The sequence below is a fragment of the Microtus pennsylvanicus genome, chromosome 11 (genome assembly GCF_037038515.1).
Source record: "Microtus pennsylvanicus isolate mMicPen1 chromosome 11, mMicPen1.hap1, whole genome shotgun sequence".
NCBI lineage: Eukaryota > Metazoa > Chordata > Mammalia > Rodentia > Cricetidae > Microtus > Microtus pennsylvanicus.
In genome coordinates, this window is record NC_134589.1 from 55,904,341 (window position 1) to 55,924,040 (window position 19,700).

The following is a 19,700-nucleotide window of genomic DNA, read 5'->3' on the forward strand; positions in this document are numbered from 1 at the left end:
TGATCTTGGAAATTGCTATTATATTCTGTTTCTGATAAAGGTATAAAAAATGTAGCCAGGTGGTGGTGGCGCACGCCTTTAATCTCGAAACTGTCTCGAAAATCCAAAAAAAAAAAAAAAAAAAGCTGATACTTCCCTGCTTTTAAGACCGAAGAAATTGCTTCCAGGAAGTAATTATTGGGGTACCTGTGTTGTTAGCTTGAAATTGACCATGCTGTGATGGTTTCCACTATCACAGCTTCAGAATGTTTCACACCCCCCCCCACCCCACCAGCATTTGCAGTGCTCTGAAGGAATGGGGACTAACTGAAGACATTTTGACTTCTAGCACTGCAGTGTTTGAGCTTACCACTGAGACTTGACTATTCCTGCCAAGAATTAGACTTCTGGACACTGAGCATCACAGAGAGTGATTTGTGGGAGTGGGCATAATATAACTTTTGTTTACTTTGTTTTCATTGTAAGATACTTGTTGCCTTTTCGATTCTTGTTCTATATTGACTGATTTATTAAAGCAAGTTTCTCTGCCTTTCACTGAATTTCTCATACCTGAAAAGTAATGCTGTTTTATAATTCTTGAATGTTAAAAAAGTAATTAAATTTAATGACAAAAATTGCATGTATTTGTGATTAGTTGAAATTTTTACTTCGTATTTGTCATTTCTCAGGTAAGCGCAAAGCACTGAAGTTGAATTTTGCCAATCCACCTGTCAAATCAACAGCAAGGTTTACTCTCCATCCTAACACTACTGGAGTCCAGAACCCACACATGTGAGTACTCTCAAGGGACTAAGGGCAACACTTTCCTGATGTTGCACTTTATGCAAACCAGGACTGCTGTTTCTGTTTCCTTACAATGATTTGAAATGTTACACTCTTTGAACTTAAATAGAAAGTTACTGATTTCTGTAGTCTTAAGTTGATGAACACAATTTTCCTTTTTAAATGTTTACTTTGGAAAACACTTCCAAAGACACAGGCTCCCATCTATCTTTCTAAATACCCTTAATAAACTTTGGACTTTGAGTTAAAGTACAGGTTGTATTTAAGAATACAGCTGTCTTCTTAGTGTCATTTCCCACTGTTCACTTAGTGGAAACATTGATTCTTGTTTCTAGAAGATGCATATAAATCAAAGTTGGTTCCAGTTAGTGTATAGATGTTGGTGTAATCTTTTATTAACATCTTAAAAAGATAGAAATGATAATGTATCTTACTGAAAATACTGGGAACATGTTAGTTAATTTTAACTAATAACTTTAGAAATCATAATTTACCAAAATCTTCAGTCTAAGTGATGTGGTGTATTAAATAGATATCTTTTCCCCCAAACCTTCCTGAACATGACAGCTAGAGGCTTTACATGTATCCATTTGTGTTTTCATTTAGGCCTAGTATTGAGACAGAGAACAGGTGGTGAGAGTTATAGTTTAAAAGCTGGCAACAGAGTATCATGTTTTAAAAATAATTTATTAATGTCTGGATTCAGGCTTTATTGGACTTCAGATATATGTAGTCTTCTCAAAGAGGCACAGTTATTGGTTCTCTTCTGAAGTTAGGCACACCTTGTATTTGCAAACAGTAACAAGTGGGTGCAGTGTCCTTTAAGAGGTGTGACTGAAATACTTTATTTTTGCTGTAGTAATATCGACAAGTGAGGACTGTGGGTTTGTTTGTTTGTTTTGTTTTTGTTTTTTTGAGACAGGATTTCTCTGTGTAACAGCCCTGGCTATTTTGGAACTAGCTCTTGTAGACCAGGCTGGCCTTGAACTCACAGAGATCCACCAGTCTCTGCCCCCCAAGTACTGGGATTAAAGGCGAGCCACCACCGCCTGGCAGACTGTGTGTTTATATTAAAGGTTTCACCAATAACCTTAGTATGAAGGATAGCTTATCTGTCTGAGAAAGCTATCCACTCATGATTTTCTCTTTAAGAGCTTACCTAGAGTTTCAGTCTTATTCTTTTGAAACATCATGTGGGACTTATATTGAGCAAGGAAACCCAGTACCTAACCAGTCAAAGCTCCAGCACCAAACAATGCTCCTTCCACATTTTTTACCATTTGGTGAAAACAAGTCTAGAATGCACCCATAAACGTAGTTCACTTTATTACTGTGGTTGCCAGCTAGACACATGCTTGAAGGGTAAGAAAGGAGAGTATCCCTCCAGTCTTCCTTTGCTTTCTTTCCTCTTTCCATTTGAATCCTTGGAGGATAAAGAAATCATCTCATTAGGAAATACCAGGCTTTAATTACCATTGATTAAAACTATCAATATTTCTAGCATGTGAAAAATTAGTCATATAATAGAGACTCTTCTACATTTAACAGCTGTTAATGTTTTGCCATTTGGCTTCTAAAATGAAAAACTAAGTTGTTTAAACCAGAATGTAAAGAAAAATAGATTAAAAAAATGTATGACCCCTTTCTATATTTCTGTCAGATTTGCATTATACCAGACACTGTCTTCCTCACACCCCAGGGCTATTCTTATGTGTCAGATTTGTGCTAAAATCATATTTGCTATGTAAACTTGGGAAGTAGATATTCTAATGTTATGTTCTATAACTTTATTGTGGTAATGGTTGATGCCTTCCTGAACGAAATTGTTTAAAGTGTGCACAGGACAGTTATTGCTATAACACAGCACAGTTATTCAACAAGAAAAAACAAGTTTAGAAGTTAACTTGGAAATGGGCTAAAGAGATGGTTTGACTCTTAAGAGAATGGGTCACTCAGAGTAATCAGGCTTAATTCCCACCATCCTCATGGTGTTTCACAATCGCCTGTAACTCCAGTTTCCTGGATTAAGACTCCCTCTTCTGGCCTCTGTGAGTACTGGGTGCACAAACATACATGCAGGTGAGACACACCCAAACACATGCACCCCCCCCCCACACAGATGCAAGGACCCCCTTCCTCATGCACACAATATATATTTAGAGTAACCTGAAAATAAATGAGTGTTGATATGTTTGGGGCGTAAGCATTGGGAACTACAATTTAGGGCCTTTGATGAGACCAAGGCCTTGTTTACCTTTGTTTGACCTATTGGAACAGAGATTCCATTTTAAAGTCCTATGTCAATCACCAGCACTCTGAACTCTGTAGTGCATGCTCTCAGGAAAGCTATAATGAGAAGAGCACTTACTGTTGGGTGAAGGGTGGGAACTTTTATTTTCTTCAGCTTTCTGAGAGAGGCCCTGCAGTCCAGACTGGCCTCTAACACACAGCATTCCTCCTGCTTCAGCTTTCTGACTGCTGAAATAGGCGTAGGGCAGCATACCTGGGAAACGTTGGTCTTTAACTTTTTCTGTAGATAAGAACAGTAGGTGGAAGCTAAATACTGGCTTCTACTCAGCACTATCACTGTCTCTGGCTTGACTCTGGTGTGCAGTTCAAGCTTGACTTATTTCATCTGATGAACTGAGGGACAGAGTGGGAAACGTGAAGAGTTTGGTGGGAGGGCAGAGAGAATGAAGTTCTGTGGAAGGCGCTTTCTTCACTTAGTGTACAAAGTTGACAGGCTAAAAGAAAAGAGCTTTTTAGCTGGAGACGGGAGAGGGCTCTCCCTCATTCCCCAAGTAGCGCCAGGATAGTTCTCATCTCTGCCTACTCTGTCTCTGTCCCCTTCTCCCCTTTTAATAGGCAGAGAGTAGATTCTGTTGTGGAGGGAAGGTTTATACATGGGGCTGCTTGCTGCATTTTGGGATTAAACTAGGCAAAGAGATAAGCTTTCTCTATTACAGATTTTACTGTTTTTTTTTCCTGTGCTTGTGCCTTTGGTACAGTCACTCCAGAGTAAACAACATTAGATTAAGTTTGCTTGGCATCATCTAAGGATCTGTGACTTCTTATGTCCTGTGGGTTTAAATAGGTTCTAGGATTGACCCTATCCTGTATCCTTCACTGATGCTTCTTGTGTTTGATCTTCTGTAGTAAAAACCATCCATCCATCCATCCATCCATCCATCCATCCATCCATCCATCCAGTGAATCCTCTGTTGTAGGCTATTCTTCATTTCTGTTTTTTCTGCCTTGCAAATTCAGTTACAGCTTACTCTTTTACTTTGATCTTCCTAGTATTGTTACTATCTTTTCTTTAGGTAACAAATTTTGTTTTTATTTTTGTAGAAATTAACTTAAAATTTCTGAGCTTGAAAACTGTGGTTGGCGAATGACAGTGTTAGTTCAATGGTTTATATACATAGGGAAGTTAACAATATGTATAGGATTAAGTAAAAGACTCTTGTTAAAGTTCAAATAAAAAATGAAGCAGGTCAGAATCTGTAGATAAAACTTTAGAGATTAATTAGGTTAGATTGAGAAGATTCTCAGTTGATAGGCCCAAATCAAGAAAATACCTTAAGTACTTCTTTTGGTCTATTAAGTTTAAAGAACACAGCTAGATATATACATTATTCCTGAAAACAATTATAATTAAAAAATAGGAAATTAGAATGATCTTCACTTCTATGTAAAGTTCTCCCCCATTTGTATGACCTATTTTAAATTGTTTATTAGCAAAATGTAACACGGGAATACTTAATTTCAGGTGTTTTCCTTTATAGTCACCTAATAAAGCAATAATATAGTTTTATACTAGCTAACACAGTTAAATAATACCAATAAGTTTTATTTTCTTGAAGAAACAAAATGATAATATAGTTAAAATAACTACTATCGACTTATAAAATAATTATTGTGATCCAGGGCAGGTAATATTTATTGAGTATCTCCTATTTTCTAGGTCCCTAGATATCTTTTTTATATTATAGAGCTCAGGACCATCCTTTTAGAGGGTTTTTTTTTTCATTTAAAAACAACAACAAAAACCAAAACCCAAAAATCAAAGTAAGAATAAGATCAGTAGGACCATGCTCAGTACCACAGGCAGTAACACATCCAGTTGTTCTGTTGGCAGTTCTCAGGGAACTGCCACCCCTTCCTCATGTGTGGCTATATCTATAATCTTTAGTTTTAAATTGATTTCTCGTAAATCCAGTATGGATACAAATAGTATTTTTATTTATATCATTATCAGTTCTCTTTGGATAAACTTCTCAACTACTTAATTATAATTCTTCCCTATAAGCTTTACATAGAAGGGAATGTATAATATTAAGGGTTACACTGTCATTTTAGATGTAAAAACAATAGAAACACACTTCAAAAAATCATACCTATTAAGAAATAGATATAAAACTATGATTTTTAAATATTTTTAAGATTAAACTTTTGGTTTATAAATATAGTTTTACAAATATACGATGTTCAGGCACTTAGATGACAATTACAATGGTGAGGTGTGTGTGTGTGTGTGTGTGTGTGTGTGTGTGTGTGTGTATATATATACAAGTTTAAAACATGTTTCCTGACAGCTGAGTTCAACTGAAATGGAATACTAATAGTGATATTTTCCTTTACATTATAGGTATATAATTAAAGCCAAAGGGTTACACAACACAATGAATATTGAGGATAAGGTAATAGTTAATATTCTAGATAACTTCTACTATAAGTGTATATCATCTTATAGAAAATCTTTTCTGAACAAAGTATCTTCATAGAAAGGGAAGGAATACCAAGAAATAGACTATTAATGATACAATAAGTGCCCTTATTTTACAGATTAGGGACTGAGTATCCTCTTTTCCCCCCAGTACTTAGACTGAGCTCTAAGGCCTTGCATAAGCCAGCAAGTTCTCTATCCTCAAGCTACACATTCCCAGCCCTCTGAGAGTCAAGTTACTAGCTTGTTCAAGTCATATGCCAGTGGCAGAACCAGGATTGATGCAATCTGGGCAGTTTTGACTATATTTTTGTTTCGTTATTTTTATAAATAAATCTTACTGTTTTAACTTTAATTAGGAAAACTATCAAGTAATAAAACATTTCTTTAGTCAAACACCTCTTCTAGTTTCCTCTATTATAATGAGCATTATAAGAACAGGATGTTGTTTGTAACATTAGGACATTTCCATAGCTTCATTAAGAACTTTATCTACAGGACAAAGTTCACTTTTGATTTTGATTTAACTGGAAAAAGCTTATACAAAAATCATAACTTTCAAAACTTATTTATATAACAGTGACTTTGTATGTTGTGAAGGGGTTCTCGATTATCTTGACATTTTCTTTAGATAGCCAATTCTCCTGCCATAGTTGGCTTATAAAAGCTTTCAAAGTTTTCAATCTTGCTAGAGATTATTGTTTTTGTAGCTGAAAAAGAGTGACTTTTGAATGTAGGTTAGAGACTTTCCAAAGATGTTCCTTATTTATGCCTTCCATGTGGTGTGAATGTTCAATTTGTAAAACTTCTGCACTGTAGTCTACATTCTTATTTAAGGAGTCTAAGTCGGTGCTTCCATTTTCATGGCTTGCTTTGGGGTTGGTGTGGCAGAATTAACTGCATCTTTTGACTTTTCTGTGGGTATAAAAATGGCAAAACCAGATTTCCTATTTGTGTTTCATTATTAACTGTGCTGAAGAAGAATGAATTTTCCTGACCTGACACTGTTTCCACAGAATTACTTATAAAGTTTAAATTAACAAGATAATTAGTAATGATATCTTCTGAACTTAGATTCTCAGAAGATACACAAAACTCAGCTGCAACTAAATTTTGATTTACTGATGTTTCCAAAGTATCTTGTTTAAGAGTTAATATATTACTTTGTATACTGTGCTGTTGAAGCTGGTGATTTCCCTAGGGCAGTTGAGTCAAGTAAGTAACTGTACATATTTAGGTAGTACACCTGTGTTACCTGTATTTTTTTTTTTGCTTCATTTGATGTAAATGATTTTTTTTTGGATTCAGCTTTCAGCATATTTCTTTCTCATCTCCCAGTTTCCTCCTCTGGGAATTTATTTCATTTAATTTTTTTAAAAGAAGTGTCTTTTATCTGACAATCTTCAGGCAAAGAAAATACTGTTGGAATTGCAGTTTGCTTTAAGTAAGGATACCCCATCCGACATCAGTTGAGTCAGGAGTAAAATAATCACCACATGGTAACTGATATTTCCTCAGAGTCCAAGAGTATCATCTCATATTCTTTAGTCACTTTTCAAGTCTTTTTTTATCATGTAGAGTTAATAAAAAAAACCTCAGATTCTAGTCTTTATTATTAGCGTGGTTCTTGCAATATATCACTGAGCAGTAGGCATACCAAAACACTTGATGACCCGGCTGCCAAGGTTGTGGGCAGCTACTGTTTCTTCTCTAGTGCTGTCTCCTTTCCTGGTTTCTTTTATATTGTGAGCTTGATTCTCACAAACATCTGTTCACTAGTGTTAGAAGAGCAAAGGGAAGATACTCCATGTATATTTAGAAGTTGTCATTAGAGGAGACTGAAATTAAACCTTCTGATTGAAAGAATTATGTGCTCCCGTTGAAAACTGATCTCTGAATACTGTGTAGGGTATGTGTGTGTGTGTGTGTGTGTGTGTGTGTGTGTCTGTGTCTGTGTGTGTGTGTGTGTGTGTGTGTGTGAGATGGTAGAGAGTTTAAGAGAGAGCTTTAGGAATGATTTTAAATTCTGTATAGCACAGGCTGGCTTGAAAGTCCTGCCTCAACTCCCTAAGTGTATGGATTCTGTGTGTATACCATGAAGCCTGGCCCTACATGTTTTCTAAGTCATCCCTTCCTTGCCCCCCAGAAATGGGCATCAGTTAAACTCAATCTGAGAAATTTATGAAAATTCTAAAGAGTCAGAAAAAGAAGCCTAAGGATATTTTTATTAAGTATCTCACTGCCTACGCAAGGCACAAAGTCTCTTTAGAAATTAGTAAGTAACATTGAAGAGCTAGGAAAGAGTGAATTCAAGTGTTATAAATTAGAAGAAAGTAGATAGTAAAAATAGCAGAACTCTAGGTGACATGAAATAGGTAAATAGTAGAGAATACTCAACCATTTTGAAAGTTGTTCCTAAAAGGCTAGTAAGTAAATAAGTGAGGTGCTTTACACCCTTTTGCTGTATGGCAGGTAGGAGTCTGGAAAACCCAAGAGCTCAGCATGGGTTATAGAACTAGACTCTACCTTAAAACAAGGAAACTAACAGCAGTGATAAATGCCTAGGACATTAAAATATTCCTGTGACACATGGGAGGACAAGATGCCCTCTCCCAATAAAAGAGACAAACACCTCCAAGCTACCATTGTAAAAATTGAAAGAGGGGCTATCACTATATAAATACAGTAATTTATTTCATCAAATTTAGCAAGTTGAGTTAGTTTGTGACATAAATAACCAAAACTGACTCAAGAAATCCCTCATCTGGTAAAAAGTTGAATTTATACTTTAAACATCTCAAAAAGGAACGGTGAGGCCTTGGTGGTTTTCCTGATAGCAAATAAAAAAAAGAAAGGTGGGGCTGGTGAGATGGCTCAGAGGTTAAGAGCACTGACTACTCTTCCACAGGTCTTGAGTTCAATTCCCAGCAACCACATGGTGCCTCACAACCATCAGTAATGAGATCTGGTGCCCTCTTCTGGCCTGAAGGCTTACATGCAGTAAGAACCCTGTATACATAATTAATAAATAAGTTTCAAAAAAAGGAAAGGTGTGGGGCACAACTCAATATCATGTCTGTTAGTGATCCTGCCTAATGTAGTGTGAGGCCCTGGCAGAAACAAACAACAGCAAATACATACATACATACATAAAATAAAGAAAAGCAGACATAGTATTAAGTTTACAGAACTTTTTAGACAACAGAATAAGGAACATTTTTAGCTCAACTTTGGAGTCAACATAACACCTATAGAAACCAGACAAGAACATTACATAGCAAAGGAGACCATGGAACTCCAACGTTAATAAACACAGTTAAATACTCATAAACACAAAATTGGATTCATCTTGATTGGATATTTGAAAATTATTCTTATAATTCACTGTATTAATAAACCAAGGGAGAAAAATATGGGCATTTCAATAGAGGCAAAAAGTAATTGACAATATTAATTATCAAAAACACTTAATTAAACTAACTAAACTCATTTCTAGCTTCTGAGGAAATGTACTTATTTAGTGATGAAAGACTCAGTGCTATGTGTGTGATCTCTGAACAAAATGATTTACAGATTGGATTGCAAACTAATTTTTTTAAAAGACAGGTGTTGTGATTGCATATGTAGAAAAATCTTAATCTACAAAAATTACCAAAATTATTAAGTGACTTTAGCAAGGGGTCAGGTGAAATCATTTCTTTCCATGATCACCTATTAGTATACATAGATATTTGAAAAGTAAAAATTTTAGAATGATTATAGTGGCTTTAAATGTACAAAATATTTATTGATATAGTTAAAGAAAATACATTAAGAATTCTCTAGTACATTAATTACTGAGAGAAAGAAGGACTTGAATATATGGGCAGGATATTTTTTTCTGGACAAGTCATGTATGTAGCTCAGTAATGAGTGCTTGCTTAGCATGTGTCAAGCCCTCTATCACCCCCACTGCCATTTATACAGGTATACACACATAAATGTGCACACAAAAACATGTATTCCTATGTTGAAAAGTACAGTATTACTAATGTGTCTCTTATCACTTTCTTTTTTCTTTTTTTGGTTTTTCGAGACAGGGTTTCTCTGTGGTTTTGGAGCCTGTCCTGGAACTAGCTCTTGTAGACCAGGCTGGCCTCGAACTCACAGAGATCCACCTGCCTCTGCCTCCCAAGTGCTGGGATTAAAGGCTTGCACCACCACCGCGGCTCAGTGGTTAAGAGCATTGCCTGCTCTTCCAGAGGTCCTGAGTTCAATTCCCAGCAACCACATGGTGGCTCACTTTCTTTTATTAATTCAACTCAGGAACACCTTTAAAACCTTAACACACACACACTGCACGTGCACACAAACAATGGTGTATTCCTGAATTGGGAAGTGTTGTATTACTAGGCTATCTGTTCTTATCATATTCATTTATTAATTCAACTCAGGAATAACTTAGCAACCTTAACACCACACACACACACACACACACACACACACACACACAAACACACACAGAGCCATTTCAATTATGTAATTTATGTGTTAATATAAAGGATATAGAATACTAAAAATACTTTTATAAAAAGTAATGAAGGTGAAGGATGTAAATTACTTGATTTCAAGGTTTAGTATGAAGATACAATAAGTAAAGCTTTGTAGAAGAATGATATTATAGTTAGACAAATACATTAATAAAATGGAATAGGAAGTTCAGCACATGAGCACACATGCACAATCTGTTAATTTTTGTCCAAGATTCCTGTACAGTTCCAGGTAAAGGATAGGCCTTTTATGATGATGGAACACACTGGGATGAGGTCTATAACAGAATGAACCCCGATTCCTAGTTCACACCATGTGCTTGAGATACAGCATTGTCCTAAAGGGTAAAATAGCAATTCCATTTAACTTATAAAGGAAAACATCCTCATGTATTTATCTTGCACAGGCAAAGACTTAATTGACACACAAAGGAAAATGCTTAGTGTAAATTGCCACCAAAGATAAATTGAACTTCACTGATGATAATGTTTATGCTTACCAGAAGTTTCTTAGGAAAGTACATAGGCCAGTCATAAAGTGAGAAAATACTCCACATTTACCTGACAAAGAACTTTCAGATATATAATGAATTACTCAGAATAAATGATCCCATTCAAAAAATGGGTTTTAGGCTTATGTGGACATTTTACAAAGAACCTTAGGGACAAGTAATAAATGCATGGAAAGAGAAGATACATTAGTAATCAGAAGAGATATATTGAAATGAGAATGATGTTGCCAGAATGGCCCAAATAAAAGGATGGTATCAGTATTCTTATATATTGTTGAGGGAATAGAAAAGGATTCAATTACTTTAGGAAACTCCTTTGTAGTTTCTTATGAATTTAAACATGGCCTAGCCTTGTGTTTTGTTGCTCAGGGTGAAAATGTTTTATTAAAATTTGGTTTTGAACACTCATACTAACTGTTCATTGTGGTTCCCAAAACTAGAAAGAATACAGATGTCTAATACTGGGAAAATTAATGGATAAATTTTGTCTTACTAGAATACAATAAAAGTTACTGATCCACATAAGCATACGTGAATCCACAAGTGCTAAGACAAAGCTAAGAGCACACACCATTTGGTTCATCTACCTGAAATTCCAGAGTTGGCAAGGCTGAAATCAATGATAGTGGTTAAGATCAGAATAGTTCTTGTCTTGGGAGCCATGTGGGGTAACAGGCTTTATGTTTTGTTAAATCTTCGAATACCTAAGTGTGTATGAATTTGCTAAAACTTAATGTACTACATGGTTATGATTTGGATGTTTCACTATATGTAAATGGTATTGTAATGTAAAGAAGCAAAACAGTAATAATAAAGTTATATGGCTAGATTATTTTTACTCAACAGTAGAAGTGGTTTTCTGTCCTTTTTCTCAAAGTATACATTTCAACAGTCAAGATATTTGGTGATAAATATATGAACATGAGTGTTGGTTGAATTCAGTTCTTATGCTAATAGAAAAGTATGTGACAAATGTCAGTTTTTCTCATTCAGTTTACCTTACTAGGATATTTGAAAGAAACCTAGAATGATTTATTTACTAAATTTATATAGCAGTACTAGCAATTTTATCTAGGGCATTAAAAACTGCTTTTAAAGTTTCTACCATTGGGCAGATACAACTGTAGAGGGATTTATTTGTGTAAAATTTATTTATTTGCTTTATGTGCATATACGTAGGCATGTTTGTGTAAGTTTATGTACACTGTATGGGTATTGGTACCTGTGGAGGCCAGAAGAGGACATCGGATCCCCTAGAACTAGAGTTACAGGTCGTTGCTACCTGATGTAGGTGTTGGGAGCTAAACGCAGGCCCTCTGCAAGAGCATTAAGCCTGAATAAAATTTTTTATCAAGTTGTTATCAAGTATTATCTGGTACTCGGTCTACATGAGCATTTGTTGCGTCATGCCAAGTATAGTGTATGCCTGAGTAGTTGACTGCATTTAGATAACACTGGAGACTTTTCTTTACTCTGCTCTCAGATGAATGTTTTAGAGTCAGATATGGTCTTAGACATACAGTTCCAACTATTAAAGAAACCAAAGTGGGAGTTACTTTGTGCCCAAGAGGAAGGCCAACCTGGACAGCATAGCGAGGCCCTGTCTCAGTAAATAACAACAAAAAAAAATCCACATTTTTTAATATAGATGCTTATCATTTAGGTTGAACATATCATCTTTAAAAATATTAATACATGCTTTAGGTAAGAGTATTCATTTTGGCCAGATGTGGTACACACCTTTAATCCCAGCATTTGGGAGGTAGAGGCAGGTGGATGAGTTCAAGGTCAGCCTGGTCCGTGTAATGAGTGGACAACCAGAATTACATAGTGAGACCCTGTCATAGTAAACAAAAAAAAAGAATATCTATTTTATTAATACAGAAAACTGTAAAATAGTAAGCTTTGTGCTGTTACTACTTCTTTTCTAAAATAAGCATAATATATGTTCTTTTGGAAAAACTTAGTAGCTAGCAGAATATACAGTCGACTTCTCACTGTGACACAGTATGTGACAGCAGTGGCTTAAGAGGGAGGGCTGATTCTGACTTGTGCTTTCAGAGGATTTCGCTCCATCATGGCCACAAAGGTATCTGAGTAGCTAGGAGTGTGGTGTAACCTGGTCACATCCATGGACCTGACAAGGTGTTAAATTGGAGATTTAAAAGAAACTGAGAGTCGTCAGGATATTGATAATAAAGTTGCCTAGTAAGAAGATAGGGCTTTATTTTGGTGAGAAAATTGCACATAGGACCAAACACTAAAGAAATGTAGTAGAGGCTTAAGGAACATGCAGAGAATAAGAAAAGGTGCTTGAGAGGTGGAAGGCAGACTGGTTGTGTGTGATGTCATAGAAACCCAGCATTTTCAAGGAAGCAGTTGGGAAGGGACTAATTAGTAATGTGTAATGCCAAGAGAGTCTTTCGTGAAATTCCTTAGGTACCCCTTTAAGTGCTGTGGTGGGGATAGGGGTTAAAAACATAGAGCCTGTAGCTTCATCTTCCTTTGTATGAAGCACAGCCCAGGAAAATGACTAGTGTTAAGCGTTAGTATAGCTGGTAGATGGCCAGTTCTTAGCAGATACGTTGGCTGTAGCAGCAGTATATAAACATGAATTATTTGCCTCATCCTCTTTTAATATCACTCTTCCTTAAAGACAAATTTCCATCTTAACTCAGTATTGGCCCAACTATTGAAGATTTCTCTAGTTTGTCCCTTCTTCCTCCTTTCATTCCTTCCAAGAGACAGGATCTTACTGTTTAGACCAAACTGGCTGAGGGCATTCATCCTCCTACTGCAGCCTCCTGAATGCTGGGGTTATAGGTGTCTACAGTGCACCAGATTCTTACTACTTTCTGACTAAAATCCTTAGAATGTGAGTGTTTCCAGTTGGATTGTTTGAGCAAATTTTTTGGTGACTTTTTACAGATTTTCCTTTTGCTGCCTCTTAGGTCTAGGGAAAGACTCTCATTTTGTTAGTAGTGCCAGGAAGCAGGCAGTTTCCATGGTAACCGACAGGCTGAGTTTACTGTGGAAATTTCCGGAATTAACAGAGCTGCATTGCAGAAGGATGCACAGTATTCATCTAGAGAGCTTCACAGCGTATGCGGGGAGGAGCATTTGCTGTGGATCAGGATTTGTTTGTGTTTATTTTCTTGTCTAAGGAAGATTGGCAGGTGTGTGTGTGTGTGTGTGTGTATGTGTGTGTGTGTGTGTGTGTGTGTGTGTGTGTGTGTGTGTGTGAGTGAGAGCTCTGAGAGTAAAACAACTTTGAAGCATTATGTACATCCTGGCTCTTGCTTAAAGACAAAAAGGAAAAAGTGATTTGGAAAGGAGGATCTGCTTGGTACCATAGGGAGAGAAATAGGTAAGTGCATTTCTTAGAAGGGGGCGAAGAGCCAGGGAAGCACACTTCCACTTCAGTAGACAAGGAAAGGCTTTTAGGGGAGGTGGGCCTTGACAGAAGGTGCGTTTTGCTTTTTAAAGGAAACGCATCAGCATGTTTGAGAAATCAGGTTCCTATTTTGAACAATAAATCCATCAAGGTAATTACTATTACCTGCTGAAAGACAGTAGCTGAGAGCGGCACCTGCCACACTAATAAGATCTGCTGCCTTCTTAGTGCTCTTAATTAAATGATAAGAAAACCTGGAGAAGGTTAACAGATCCCTAATCCTGCTGATGTGGGGGCAAGATTTTTAAGAAAAGAAAAACAACCAAAAAAAAAAAAACCCAAAAATGTATTTTGGGATTAATTTCTGGAAATAAATCTGTAGGATCTGAGTAGATAATTGGGGTTTCTAATAGTATAATATTAGAATTTAAAAGAGAAAAGGGATCTAGGAATGAATACACACAGTGATTTAGGTGCTCAAATGGTAACCAGGCAGCATTCACGTCATGTAGTCAGCATGCTCCTGGCCAGGTTCATCTTGTAAGTGAAGTTTAATTGTAGGACAGCCACGATGATCCGGCAGCATGTTTACAGCAGAGTATGTATTGCAATGACTGTATTGTGAAGTCTGAAGTAATTACTCTCTGCTTTTGTACAGAAAAGTTTGAGACTCATAATCTATTCTTATGTCAGTTATAACTAATTGTGACGGAGTTGATACCTTAAAGCAATAGCAATTTATTCTCTCATAGTACTAGAGGCCAAAAATGGAAAATGAAGGTGTTGACTGAGCCACGCATCTTAGGCTCTAGAGAAGCCTCCACCCTCTCTTTCTCCTTTTGGTTGTTTCAGGCTTTTTTGGCCGTGTCTCAGAGGAGCTATAATCTCTGCTTTTTTCTTCATTTTACCACCTCCTCTTTCTCTGTCTCCTTTAAGGAAAGTCATTGTGTCTGAAATGTTTGAAAAGCTATAGCATGTATATGAATAGCAAGATTCTTGGTTTTTTTTTTGTTTGTTTGTCTGTTTTATTTTAGTACAGAGTCTTACCACATAATTCAGGCTGGCCTGGAATTTGTTATGTACACAGACTGGCCTTAAACCCGTAAATCCCCTGCCTCTAGTACTGAAATTAAAGGTGGATTCTACCACTCCCAGTGCTTCTACTACTTTAGATTTGTAAAGATAAGGTAACAGTTAAGGTTCTGGATAGATATGCATTTGGGGAGGACAGGGGATTATTAAAGAACTGAGTTTTGTTTTCTTAAACTACATTCTGTGTTAAGACTAGTCAGTTCCTGGCCAGTTTCCTTTGGACACCTGTGAAGAATTCACTCTGCAGGAGACTTGAACTATTGGAGAAGATATTGGACTCACTCTTCAAGTATGAGGCCATCTAAACCATCGGGCATGGCCATGTGGTATGAACAGCAGTGGGGAGGAGGGGAGCATTAGGAAGCTCTAGAGGGAGAGCCCCAGAGTTCAGGCGACTTAGGAAGACAGATAGCATCTTCATGTGTCCTCTTCTCATCTCTTCATATCTTTCCTCAGCTTTCAAACTCCAAACAGTAACAAACACATTTGGAGTATTAATTAAAAAATATTGGAACCAATAGACCCTGTCTCACAAAAGAGGGAGGAAATTTACTTGGTCTTAGTATCATTTCAAATTAGAATACAAGGCAAAGTGTGCCCTTGACTGGTGGGTGTTATTGATTCTGCCAAGTTCATGCAAGCATGCTGTGCAGCCCTGACCAAAATGAGGTGGTTGTTTAATGACTGCCATGTTAAAATATTTTAGTGAAATTTATAAACTAGTTTTTGTTACTTATGCACATTGTATAGAAAAGTACAAACAAAAAGTGTTTTCTTTCTGAATTGTGGTGAGGTTTTCCCTCTTTCTACCTATTCAGTTTTGGCAAGGGTGTTGGCTTAGGATATTTGGTTAGATAGAAGTGGCTAGGAAACCTGTCTTGCCACTGAGTTTGCAAAGCAGATACCACCACTACTGTATTAACAGAGGGCAGGTATGAAGTTTCAAGTGTCTGGAGCCACCTGTCACTTCTTTGTTGTGTCACTGTATTTAAAACAAAACAAGCAATGTAAAGTCTACCCATCCATATAGAAAACAACATGAAATCTACCCACCTATATAGAAATCCATGGGCAGCTTTATTAGATATGAGAGATAGAAATACAGCATCTTGCCTGGCGGTGCTGGTACATGCCTTTAGTCCCAGCACTTGGGAGGCAGAAGCAGGCAGATCTCTATGAGTTCAAGACCACCTTTGTGTACTGGTCTACAGAGAAAGTTCCAGGACAACTGGGGCTACCCAGAGAAACCCTGTCTCAAAAAATAAACAAGCCAACAAACGAAGAAATACAACTTTTTTCAGGTTGTGGTCTGATTAACGTTCTGTAACTTAACATCATTGTTCTTTGTTCTTATAAATCTGTAGACGTTGGGAAATTATAGATTCTGTGTGGGTCAGTGAAAAGACTACAGTTACCTTAGACATAGTGTTAACTAGTAAATGGAAAAGTTGGCTGTATCTGTCTAAAAGCTAAATAATCTGAAAAGACTTGAGTACAAATTTATAGGATCAAAAGGGACAGTTTGCAGATTTTCTTATGACAAGGTAAGTCTGTGATTTCAGATTCTAGTTTCTGTGCATTAATGCACAGGGGCCTGTGCTGAATGGATTTGAGCCTGCTATCAAATTTCCTGCTTATAATCTTGTATGCTTTCTATCTAACCTTTGCGAAGTGTGTCAGTTTTTTTCTATGTGAGTATGTATGTGTTTTTGTTCTTTTTTTAGGAACCAAGAATTATTAGATTAAAGGCTTAGGTCTCTAAAAAACCAGAGATACTTGAGTTGAGGATTCCATTCAAGGCAGCGCTTTTGGCTAGAATTGCTGTGGGTTTGAATATGTTTGGGGTTGTTGTCTGCCAGCCACTATATGGTGAGTGAACTTTCCTGTTGACCTGTCTGTTCTTGTGCCAGATGCTGGGGATATGGGACTCTCCAACTCTTGAGCGATAAAATAACATTAGGGACTTTATTAGTTCAGAGTAAATTTGCGTGCATACACACATTTAGTACAGGGATAATGGCATAAACCTCATAGTTTCCTTCCCCCTTTCCATAGTTTCATTTAGAGTAGGCTTCACAGGTGAAGCCTAGAGTGCTTTTGTGATCACCCTGTCATTCTGAAGATAACGTTTCCATTCTCAAGGGCTTTGAAGGAGCCTGGTGCAATAAGGAGGAGGGAAGTAGTTGTATCAGCTCCTTTTAAGTGCTGTGTTCCTTCTTACCACTTCTAACTGCAAGGATTATTGGTATCTTAGGTTGGCCTGCTTAAAAACTAAAGCTAAATCATTGACTATGGCTTAAATAGCAGAAACCATCTCTCACAATTGTAGAGGGCCAGGGCCCAAGATCAAGTTCATAGCAAGATAGTTCCATTCTGCGGTCTCTTTCCAGGGTTTCCAGGTGGCACCATTTCATTGGCTGCTCATAGGACCTCTTTTCTTAATGCATGCGGGAATGAAGCAAGCTCTCTGGTGTCTTCTATTACAAGACCAGTTTTGTTGAAATAGGCTCCACCCTTATTAGCTTTTCTTTAACCTTGGTTAACTCTTTGTAGACCTATCTTCAATATAGTCACACGAAGGATTTCTTTGTTATATGAGTTTTGAGAGGGAACACAATTTAGTTCATAAGCAGTCAGGACATACAGCATTACTGCCTCATGTAGGAAGGATGGAGAGGAGAATGGGTGCTGGGCAGCATGGTGGTTACTCATGGCTGAGTTTCCCAGTTTAGTAATACAGTTGGGACATTATGGATTATTCGCCAAAGGCAGTGTTGGGTGATTTGTAGAAAACTGTGAAGAGAACATGAAGGTTATTGGGGAGATATTTTTTGATAAAACAGGTTAGTTTTTTGTTTGTTTGTTTGTTTGTTTTTCCCAAGAAAGGGGTTATCTTTGAGAACTAGGGAACGTCTTCCTCTTCAAGAGTACAGTCATAAGAGTACAAACTTAACATATGTTCTATGTTTTTTTTTACCATTTTTTTCAGTGTGTGTGTGTGTGCATGTGTGTAAATGCTTTTAGAGGCTAGAGTACAACTTGTGGGAATCTGTTTTCTCCTTCTTATGTGTGATCTAAGGATTGAACCAGGGTAGTTTGGCTTAGCAGCAAGTGCCTTTACCCACTGAACCTTAATGCTGGCCCCCTTGCCAAGCTTCCCAATAGACATGTTTTCTGTTTTTTATAGGCTTTCTTTCTTAGGCCGTTGTCTTAGTACTGTTCTACTACTGTGAGGAAACACCATGAACAAGGCAGTTTATAAAGTAAAACATCTAATTGGTGAGTTGCTTACTGTTTCGGAGGACCAGTCCATGACCATCATGGTAAGGAGCATGGAGGCAGGCAGGCAGGTGTGGTGCTAGAGCAGTAGCTGAGAGCTTACATCCTGCTCCACAGACAGGAGACAGAGAAAGACTGGGCCTGGTTTGGGTTTTTGAAACCTCACTCATAGTGACACACCTCTTCCAGTAATGCCACACTTGTTTCAACAAGGCCACACCCCCTAATCCTTCTACAAAGAAAGTCTCAACAAGTGGGAATCAAACATGCAAATATATAAGCCTATGGAAGCCATTTTCATTAAAACTACCACAGCCCCTAAAGTAGTTTAGCGCAGAAATTGACTGACAGCTAGAGTTCATGGTTGGGTTCAGGCAGGGTTCCTAAGCTAGCATTACACTTATTTTTCTTTGGAAGCCATTAAGTTTGGGCTTTTTATGTGGAAGCTGCTAAAGGTTTAGTTTCCCTGGAAAGTTTGTTGGCTTAGTATGAGTGAAGGTTGTGGGAACATGGTGTGGTGATGTCATAACCATAGAATGTTCTCTGTGATTTGTCATTGTGTTCAAAAAGTTGAATATCTGGTGCATTACCAAATTTGGGGCATTTTATTAGCTCAGTAAGATATTTTGTATCTCTTCTTAACTGTTCACTTACAAAAAGAAAATAGGGGTTAATCTCAAAGCTATACAGCTGACTAAACTATTAGCAGAGAGATTCCATAATGATAAAATTTTCCCTTAAAATTATAGAGCATTATGCTTGTTGATATTCCATGCTATTATATAAGAGGTTCTCAAGGATGGTAGCAAATGCATGTGGCATATAGCCATGAAGTAGTATCCCATGATCTTTACCAAAACAAAAACCTGAAAACAGCTTGAGGCCAGGAGGGAAAACCATGTGACCCTCATGTTAGTGAGTATTTAAAATATTGCTTCCAATTTACAAGTAATTTCCATGAACTTTTTTTTTAGCTAGCTTTACTGTTCGGCCAGTGCTGTGTTTCATCAATAATTAAAACGGGCCATAGAGCTGGTATTACCAATGATTATAGAGCAGTGGTCATTCTAAATAGAATTTCTTAATGTTAGAGTGTTTTCTGACTTACTCTGTCTACGTGAGGAAGCAGATTCCTGAGAAAAATCTTTGTCATCCCTGAATATATTTTCTTTCTTCAGAGATCAGCACTGGTTTCATCAGGACTGAAGTGGTCACTTGGCCCTGGCTGCTGGGCAGATTCTGTCACTGGAAGCTGGCCTCTCAAAGGCAGGGGTGCAGATGAAAGCAGTTGAGTGAGTGGAAGCCACTGACTCAGGACTCAATCCCGCAGTGTTAGACTCTCTTATTTGGAGCTTCCCTAAGTTATTTAGATAAAATATACA

At 37.2% G+C, this 19,700-nt stretch overlaps 1 protein-coding gene and 1 pseudogene across 7 annotated transcripts in view; one reads left to right on the forward strand and one right to left on the reverse strand.

Annotated features, from left to right (window-relative positions):
- Map2k4 (mitogen-activated protein kinase kinase 4) overlaps positions 1-19,700 on the forward strand; it is a 98,295-nt gene that overhangs the window by 35,107 nt on the left and 43,488 nt on the right. For 3 of the 7 annotated variants that reach the window (XM_075992141.1, XM_075992142.1, XM_075992147.1), the window contains one exon: positions 669-771. In XM_075992141.1, the coding sequence (XP_075848256.1) occupies positions 669-771 (103 nt within the window). Of the gene's footprint in view, positions 1-668; positions 772-13,580; positions 13,921-15,230; positions 15,366-16,763; positions 16,909-19,700 lie in introns of those variants that run through there. The other 4 variants (XM_075992145.1, XM_075992143.1, XM_075992146.1 and 1 more) reach the window with 4 other exon arrangements.
- Positions 6,082-14,533, reverse strand: LOC142859563 (THAP domain-containing protein 5-like; annotated as a pseudogene).